At 35.8% G+C, this 10,217-nt stretch overlaps 1 protein-coding gene across 1 annotated transcript in view; it reads right to left on the bottom strand.

Annotated features, from left to right (window-relative positions):
• The window catches only part of LOC150098425 (suppressor APC domain-containing protein 2-like), a 93,087-nt gene extending 86,080 nt beyond the window's left edge, over positions 1-7,007 (bottom strand). The window contains exons 1-2 of the mRNA XM_090405206.1: positions 5,960-7,007; positions 3,389-3,409 (exon numbers count right to left, since the gene is read on the bottom strand). Coding sequence (XP_090261332.1) covers positions 3,389-3,409; positions 5,960-7,007 — 1,069 coding nt within the window. The remainder of the gene's footprint in view (positions 1-3,388; positions 3,410-5,959) is intronic.
• Between the last annotated feature and the right edge of the window lie 3,210 nt (positions 7,008-10,217).

Raw genomic sequence — 10,217 nt, forward strand, 5'->3', positions numbered from 1 at the left:
ACCCGCTTGTATCCTGCATCCCACTTCCTTCTCAGCTCCTCCATCTTCTTCCACTGTTGAAACAAAGTATCTAAAGTCTCTCACCTACCTGATGACATTTCCTTCCAGCTCCAGATCTGTCTCCTGTCCGCCGCCCACTGCGCAACACATATACTCTGTCTTACTTCTGCTCAGTCTAATACCTCTCTCTTCCAGTACTTTTCTCCATCTTTCCAGTTTAGTTCCCGCTTCTTCTCTCGAATCTGCACACAGCAAGATGTCATCTGCATACAACATTTTCAAAGGCGCATCTTCTCTCACCTCCATCACAATATTAAACAGAAACGGACTTAATGCTGACCCTTGATGCAAGCCAACTGTTACTTGAAAATTTTCTGTCTGTCCCAGACAGGTCCAAACACTTGTCTTCACATTTCTGTACATTTTCCGCACCAACCTGACATATTTCTCTGGAACCTTCTTCTCCCTCAGACACCTCCAGACTTCCTGCCTTGGCACTCTATCGTATGCTTTCTCCAGATCAATAAATACCAGATGTAGCTCCCTTTGTTTCTCTCGATACGTTTCCATCATCTGCCGTAACCCAAAGATAGCATCTGTTGTTAATCTACCAGGCATGAAGCCAAATTGTTCCTTTGCAATCTCCACCTCCTTCCTCAATCTACCATCAAGAACCCTTTCTAGGATTTTCATTGTGTGGGACATCAACTTTATTCCTCTGTAATTTTTTACAGTCTTGTGCATTCCCTTTACCCTTGTAGATGGGGACAAGAGTACTCTCCCTCCATTCCTAGGGTATATTTTCCTGTTGGCAAACTTTCATGAACAGGTCCCACAGCAGGTCAATTCCCTCTTCCCCCAGTGCCTTCCATGCCTCCACTGGAATTCTGTCGGGGCCCACTGATTTTCCATTCCTCATCCTCTTCATGGAGGATGAGGAATGGAAAATTCATTGAGTGCAGAACTTCATAGAGTCACTTCCACTCTACTGATGTTCTGCACCATCCCCTCAGAAGACTGCCCATCTTCTCTGTGAGTCCTTGCATTTTCCTCATTCAAAAGTCCCTCAAAGTATATTTTCCATTTGTTTCTTATGTCCACATCCCTCCATAATACTCTTCCTTCAGTGTCTTTGATCTGCCTCACATGTAAGATGTCCTCTGCTGCTTTATTTCTACATTTCGCTAGTTGATAAATTTTTCTCTGTCCTTCCTTTGTTTCTAATTGATCAAACAGATCTTGATATGCCATGGCCTTCGCCTGTGCCACAACTCTCTTGGCTTCTTGCTTTCTCTCTCTGTCCTCTTCCACTCTTGACTCATCCTACTTCTGCTTTGCCTTCCTCTTAGCTGTCACTGCCACTTGTACATTATTATTCCACCACCAACCCTCCTTCTGCTCTCTAATCTTTCCAGATGTCTCACCAAGCACCTAGATTGCACAGCTCAGGATTACTTTTGAATTATGTTTCCACCAATCTTGTACACTTTCCAGTCCATCTGAAATCCTCTCTAACACCCTCTCCCTAAAACGATTCCTCACACTCTCCTCTCTTAAGCGAAACCACTTAATTGTCTTCATCCCATGCCATCCAGAGGTTCTTATCTTCAATCTTATTTTAAAGTCTGTGCACAGCAGTCGGTGTTGCTGTGCTACTTGCTACTAGAGAGATGCTGCACTCTAGTAGCAATATCAGTAACTACGAAAACGAATTCATATTTGTTAAACTTGTACTGATTTTTTTCACAATTTCCATTACTTCAACCAATGTTAGTCTCCTTGCAAAAAGGTATACCGACGAGAAGGGGAAAAGCCGAGACCCGAAAGGGAGAGGGAATCTGAGGTTTGTACGCCCACACTTCATAGAACCGAGTCTGGCAATGTGCCAAGAATAGTCGATTCCTGCCGAAGGGGGAGGAAAAAATAAAGGATGTACGAATTGGTCACCAACATGCGAAATCACGTGATTTATACGTAAATTTTCCAACTGTTATACAAGCAAAAATAGTTTAAGAACTGAATTTTCATAAAAGAAAAGCTAATTTTCCGACATATAATTATAAACACTCATCCCACGAAACGCATCGATTATCCTCATATCGGAATGGATTCTCCTTCTTCTGGAATTCGCAGAAGTGTCTCCTCATCTGTGGGCGTGCAGTACGCCTATATTGAATATATTTGTCTTTTCAGGTTGGGGGAAGGGAATTTTTTACTGAGGTCAGAGCCTCGTCGGCCTGAACTATATTCAACCATCCTTTGACCCTATTGCAAGCCTTTGCCGCCGTCCAGCAATACTACAATCCTTTGAAGAACTGTCTTTCGGATGACATAAATCTTGAATGTTTGTACATGCGCGTTACACTATCTTGTAAAATTTCTTTTTCAAATATATAGGAATTAAATGCCCCTTCTCAATGTTCCGTCATCACAGAAGCAATATTTTGTGTACAAATTCAAAAATTACGGAAATATCCATTTTTAACTTTTAAATTTTCCATTTTTTAAAACATTTCAACAATTAGATAATAATGGTCATATAAGTATATTTTGAAATCATAAAATAAAAACTAGGTTTATATTCAACTATTGTTCGATCAGTGTAATAACTATTCAAAACTGATTTTCTGAGTGTTTGCAACAATTTTTGAAATATATTAAAATTGCGAGAAATGAAAATAGAATTCTACAGAAATATGTCGACTTTGTAATAACAAGAAGTCATTCTAGATATATATTCCCCATTGTGTTATCCCTTCACAATTCCTCTCTCCACTTTACCCTAGATCATCTTTTCTGAATTTCTTCCCATTTAGTGCAACAGTATTTGACTTTCTGCGATTATTAAAAATAAAAAAAAAGAAGGGGGGGAGAGAAACTTAAAAATGTATATACATTTATTAGGTAATATTTCATAGGATTTTCCGTGCACATAGAAGTTATTTGAAAAAGTTATATAATTTTGTGTGTGTGTGTGTGCACGCGCGCGTGCAAATCTCGTTCTGGTTGGTCGAGTGGTTAGCTTACCCGTTTTCCAACCAGTAGGCTGTGGGTTCGAATGCAGGTATGGATGTTTGTGATTGCCATTAGGTGAGAGAAAATTTTCGTCGCCCGGTGCGAGACTGCAGCCCTGCTTACTGGATGAACAAAGTTCCAATTTGGTCTCTAGCGCAGGACTTCCGGACTATGTAAAAAAAAGATTAAAAATGTAACAAGTATGCTACTACATTGCTGTTACCACTACTCCCTCCCTTCCTCAGAATAAGCGAAAGATTTTAAATACACGTAATCGTGAAAGATTTGTTTACTTTGTATGCAAGATAACTTTCAGATCAATAATATATTTGGTACACAATTATTCCAAGATATTCGAGGAATACTACCTTACCTGAGCAAACATGGTCAAACATTTAATAACCCGCAACTACGTATCAAGTAACACACTGTAGCAGCGCCCTCTTAATTTGGTTGGTTGGATAAATAAGGCACATTTAGCAATAATGAAAACTTTCATTTCATTGATTGCACTAAACTCATGATAAAATACGTAACATATCAAGTTACGTATAACAAAATATTTACTAAACATACATTTATTTGTAATATATCTTGTATAAAGCGATTTGGATTAAAGTTTACATCCATTACATAAATGTGCGCACTCAACATTAAAGTTAACAAAAGTTATTTTAATGATTCCCAATCTACACTGTTGACAGAAAATATTAATGTTTGCTGCGAACCATTTAATAACTAAATTAATCACCACAGCGTAATTTAAACACAAGGGAAAAAAAATTCATTGGTGTGAGTGTGTGTTGTGTAGGATGTTTCAAGAGGTGAATATTTTGTTCTGGAATTAAGTGACGCGTGGAAAACAGTCTTGATTGAACATTACTTATAATATATAATAGATCACTAAAATGAAAATAACTCCTCTCGAATCCTGAGAAGTAAATAATATGATCGTTTCGTTTCATTCAATCCGAATATATAAAAACTAGCTGAATACATTATTCCTTGATAAAAACATATTCGGAAAAAGTAGTATCTTACTAGGGCGTTCGACTAAATGAAAAACATGTTGTCATGGAAACACACGTCGTATTCATCTGGAGCAAACGCAACTATCGCTCGTATTATACAGTTTTTTTTTTTTATTTTACTTATTATTATAATCATTCATGATTATATTAATGATTATTATTTATTATTAATAATCATTATCATTAACATTTATTATTAATAACCAATATCATTAATATTTATTAATTTATTATTAATAAGTATTATCATTAATATTTATTATTGTTAATAATTATTAATGTATTATTATTAATATTAATAATCATTATCTTTAATATTTATTAATAATTATTATAATTCAAAGAATGAAAGTTCAAAGAATGAAAACAGAAAGATTACCAAAACAAGCCTTAAAGTACAAGCCATTAGGAAAAAGAAAACCAGGACGTCCTCTTAAACGATTCAACGATGACTTCTAAGGCCGGAACAGGCCATACTAGGCCTAAATCCTTGATACGTATGATGATGATGATGAATTATTATAATTAATATTTATTAATAATTATTATAATTAACATTTATTAATTTATTATTAATGATATTTATCATTAATAATAATTATTAATAATATTTATTATTAATAATAATAATTATAAATATTTATTAATAATAATTATAATAAAATTATTACAATCATTCATGATTATAATAATAATCATGTGTTATCAAGTACAGACTAATTATACTGTATAATAAAAAATATTGAGTTTCGTATAAAGACCTCGTAATTCTAAGATAAAATTTGATTAGTTCCTACACTTCTCTACTATATATACATTTTTTTGCGCACTTCCTCTAGAGAATTTGTTAAATATCAGTTAAATAACAAGAGACCTTTTACTGAAACAAACTTGAAATAGAATCATCGAATGAAAAATGGTTTAACAATTGATCCGTGATGGCATATATTTCCTTAGCTAGAAACACAGATCCAAGATCTGTGTTTGTGTGATAATATAACCAGAAATCGCAGAAGCTCATTAGTACTACTATTATTATTAATGGGGTACTTTTATGAAGTCGTAAAGCTCATCGCGGAAGACCTGATTCTATCTGTAAAACATTATTTATTCAACGATCATAATTTAAAATCATTCACCATCTAAGATGAAAAGCCAAACGGCTATTTTTCTGGCGATCTTAATTAAAATTAAGGGGATAAAAATCCCTAGTTGTTTTTCAGCCAGTCAAGGATAGTGAGGGAGCTTGCTCCACCTTTGCTTCGAGTTGCCTTGATGTTGTACTACCAAGTGGTCACTTACGCTTGGATTCGCCGATAGTTCTTCGGCATGAAACTCATAGATCGTGGTTCTCGATCTTGGAGTTTCGCTTACTGGCTCAAAAACAACAAGGGTTTTTATCCCCTTAATTTTAATCATTCGTCATCATTATTTATGCATATATTATTTGATTTTCTTAAAGAGGTTGTAGACACTGAGAGGCAAACTTACTTCTTCTGTTGCCATTTATCACTGTGAAAATAAATAAATAAATAATACAATGAACAATGTTTGCCGAAATATCGGTAATGAATCGCCATTTTGTGTACTATTCTTTCAGTAGAAAGATAATAATAATAATAATAATAATAATAATAATAATAATAATAATAATAATAATAATAATAATGAAATAAATTATTAATATGTAATAATAATAATAAATTAAAGTAATAAAACATTTCTTATTAAAATCACACATGGGAGAAAAAAAACTCGTATTAAAGTAAAAAAAAAGGCTAAGGTGCCTATAACAAAACTCGTTTTTGTTTTTTTAAGCATACAATTATCTTTATAAATGGTTGCGTAAGAGGGTGGTGACTGTTTCACCGGATGTGAGTTAATAACTAGATGTAGTACAAAAGTGGGATTACCTGAATTACGCCCACATAGACACATATAGAAAAATGTTAGAAAGTTACCATCTCCTGTTGTCAAGACAGATCCTCCTTGCGTGTCTGTCTTGCCTTTGTCTTTTCCAGCATTATCGACTTTATCCTGCAGATTATCACCTGGTGGGTCATTTGTTAGTGACCTTGCTCGGTATGGCGGTGCGTAATGTCTACTGGGTTGGTGACCGTTGGGAAGAAGACCGCCCGTCTGACCTTCCCGTTTCGTTTCATTATTATATTCGTTGTTCAGTAAACCTAACTTCCAGTTTTCCAGGGCTGTCCTAATATCGCGGCGATTCATTGTAGTTGCGTTAACATCGGAATCATTATTATGATATGTGGCAGGTACACTCATGAGTGGGTCGTTAGGGCTAATTTTCATCTCACTTTTGTACCCACGCAGTTTTGTATTGCGTAACTGCTCATCCAAGTTCTTTGCCCTGTTATCCACCTGTAACTGAGGCATGCTAACGGCTCTCAGCTGTGCTAGACTTTTGACACTAGGCCTAACGGTTGCGGTGTTGATGTGGCTTAGGCGAGAGGGGAGATCCACCGAGCTGTTGGGACGAATCACTGTAGCCGGAAGGTTAGTTTTCCCTTTTGTCTCGTCTTTGTCAGATACCTCGAGGACCGGGGCAGAAGACGGCCGGTTTAAAGCCATGGTCACCGGCGGTTTCGTGGCGACGAACGCTGCTTGCGGCGGTGGTGATGACTCTCTGCTTATGACCGTCCGTCGACCTTCATTGTACTGGCCGGCACGATGCCGCAATAAACAGATCTTGAGTCCCGCACAAAAACGTTCAAAACTTAGAAGGCCGTTGGCTGGTGTAACTTTACGAAGACTTTCGATAACTCCTTTGGGAAGGCCATTATTATGAGTGGGATCTTCTTGCCAGTGTTGTTTGATGTCACTGAACCTCACACAGCCGGTCCTTTTGTCAACCATGAGATCAAACAACTTTCGCATGGCTGACACAAACTGCTTTGGTAGTCCGTCTAACGTGGACTTCTGAGGAGGTAAAGCTGACATTATGGTTGAAAGTTAAATGACGGAAAATATAATCAAATAGCAAATCGACCGTAACACCGGAGCAGGTGCTCCCGCATAGCACTTCAACTAAAGCCATGCACGTTTTCAAATAACACTTGGCGAGCAGGCGACCTATCAACGGCGACTCCGATTAGAGTTACTGGTGTAATCTGTTGACGAGACTACAGCGCAACAAGTGGCACCAGGAGAGAGAGGAAAAAAAAAAAAAATACAATAATAAAATAAAACTGGCTTGTGACGTCATGGAATTTGAACTTTCTAAATCAACTTTTAACGTTTGCTTTTCAAGAACAAATTTTCGAATCTTTGTCACTTTATTAATTATTATTAAATATTCTACTTTTATTAGGATAAAATAATACTCGACATGTATACGTTATTTGCACATTAGTGATATATTAGCTACGAAGTCTGTTTTTTTTTTAAAAAAAACGTATTTTTTAAAATACATTTCGTAGCTAATATGTCATGTTCAATATCATGTTGAATGTCCGTCTAATATTATTATTATTATTATTCCTGACACCTCCAAGGAGTCCGAAGACTCATCGCGGGAGGATACCTACAACTGTCTCAACCACTACACCGAACCTCTACTACAAATCAACGCTTATCTTCGACAGAAGGAATCTAAAACACTGTTGCCTCTAAGAATAGTTTTTTTTTTTTTTTTTTTGTCAAAGATGTAAAGAGTGGCTCATAAATACACGTTCATAATATTAAATTAAAATATTATTATTGCATTCCTGTTCATCCCAAAGATTTAGTACAAAATGCTGAGTAACATATATTTTTATAAATAATAATAACGATGATGTAATAATAATAATAATTAATATCCAAATCTTATTGACTCTGTGAAGATGTTATAAGTACCCTTAAAATACATAATTAGATTAATAATATTTCGTGAAATGCTAAACTCTTTTTATAGTTTCGCACCACAATATGTAATGAAGAAACTCAACGCATTACAAAACAGGCTGGTGGCAACATTTTTTTTTTTTTTTTCATGTTCTAAGGGGCACTGGCGCACTCAGGATTTAATCTTGGAGGGGGTCGAGCGCTCAAGATTTAATATTGGGGGGGGGGGGGAAGAGAGTTGAGTAGACGATTTGAGAATACACACTACGCATTGCATACGAGCTATGACTAAGCATCTGCAGTGATCGCTAATACATGATACCCGTGATCTCCTCTGGTCCTGCTCGGGCAAATGAAGTAGCGCCCGAGCACTACTTCATTCGCTTTGCGTTCACAGCGACCAGGATTCCCGAGTGCTATAGGATATTCCCAACTTATGTGATCGCTAATTCATAAGTAGCACAGAAATAGAAGACACAACATATATAAATAAATAAAAAAATAATTTTGGAAATTTTTCTAGTGTTTTTTCCTTTTTCTTTTTTTTTGGGGGGGGGGGAAGGGCCCCTTGTCCCCCTCCCTGGTGCGCCAATGTTAAGGAGAACACAACATCTTGAGGTAAAGTTGTTCAATGTACTTCGATCTTTCCCTGCTTTAACAGTTTTTGCAAGTAACTCATGAACTGCCTTTTCTCTTTGATACGTTAAATCTTATAAAGTCATTGCCAACATTTTCACCAAGAGAATTATCAAATGTCAAGAAGGTCACAACTTACAATGATACCGCAACAATTACCATGAACTGGGCCTTGCTTAGAGGCTCCATTTAGGGATAAATGTGAGCTCTACCGACGGTGCGACTGCAGCATTTTCACCGGGCGAAGTTTTTTTTGGGGACGGCAAAATTGGCCTAAACTATACGAAAAATAAATCATAAAAAACGTAATTTATTCCTTTTCTGTTGAAACCAGACCTTGGGATGTCGTTAGTTACGTGTTTGTAGTTTAGCAGTTCTTCATTCTACATGACGTGACGAGCATTACTTACATCTAAGTTAATAGTATTAAAAACAATATTTTTTAGGTTGTGTTGATAGTATTTCTGATATTGATGAATTTTGGAGCAATGAAATTATTGATTTAAACTAAATCAATAATTTCATTGATTTATTAAACTAAACTAACATATTAAACTAACTTTTTAATAATTGCCACTTTGTTATAATTTAATTAAAATTTACAGCAGGTGCATTTTCTCTGCGATGTCTTCGCTTGATTTTAATTACTCATGCAGACGCACATTTTTAGAACAAAAGTCCACCGTTAAAGAGTTAATTGTCTCTCATCATCATCATCATCATGCATTTCAAGGATTTAGGCCTAGCGTGGCCTGTTCCGGCCTTAGAAGTCATCGTTGAATCGTTTAAAAGGAGGACCCGGTTTTCTTTTTCCTAATGGCTTGTACTTTAAGGCTTGTTTTGGTAATCTTTCTGTTTTCATTCTTTGAACGTGTTCCATCCATTTAAGGTTTATATTTTTTAATTTTTTCTATTACTGGTTCTTGGTTTAATTCTTTCATAATTTCTTCGTTTCTTTTGTGATCAAATAGGGTATACTTTACAGTTTTTCTCATAAACGTAATTTCTGCTGTTATTAATCTTAGTTTGTCTTTTTGTTTTATTGTCCAGATTTCGCTTCCATACATTAAGACTGGTAGAGCTAATGTATTGTATACTTTTAGTCTGGTTTGTTTTTGAACTAGTCTCTCTTTCTGTAAAAAAATTTTCTCTCTCTTTCTGTAAAAAAATATAGTTTATGATTAATTTTTCATTAACTTATGAATTTTCATTAGCTAATGCTACTATTTAGAATTTATGATCAGACACGTTGAAGCCTAGCTTAACATAATGACTTTTAAGACATCATTAAAAGAGTTTTTTTTTTTTCGGAGGGGGCGGGAAAAATATGCTGTTGCACGGGCTGAAAAAATTCCTATAATGTGAGCAAAATATGCTAAGCACCCCTTAAAATCAAGGGATCATCACTAACTGCAGATGTAAATAATTAAGGGAACGTGTACCACTACCCACCGACATTAGCCCATGAAATATTCGGGTAGTCGCGGAAATTTCAGTTCCGATTTTGTAATTTTTGTCTGGATTAAAGAAGATGTTCGGCCATCGTTGCTGAAAAATCGATGGTGTGCGTGTATATTATTATTATGTGATATTTCCATAGAGTCCGGGATTCATCTACACCACACAATTACGTCTATACTGTTTTAAATCTCCAACACTATATACCACACATTCCGTCATCACACTATG

Source organism: Typopeltis vanoorti, chromosome 15, assembly GCF_054136105.1.
Source record: "Typopeltis vanoorti isolate ZY-2024b chromosome 15, IOZ_Tvanoo_1.0, whole genome shotgun sequence".
In the NCBI taxonomy this organism is placed as follows: domain Eukaryota; kingdom Metazoa; phylum Arthropoda; class Arachnida; order Uropygi; family Thelyphonidae; genus Typopeltis; species Typopeltis vanoorti.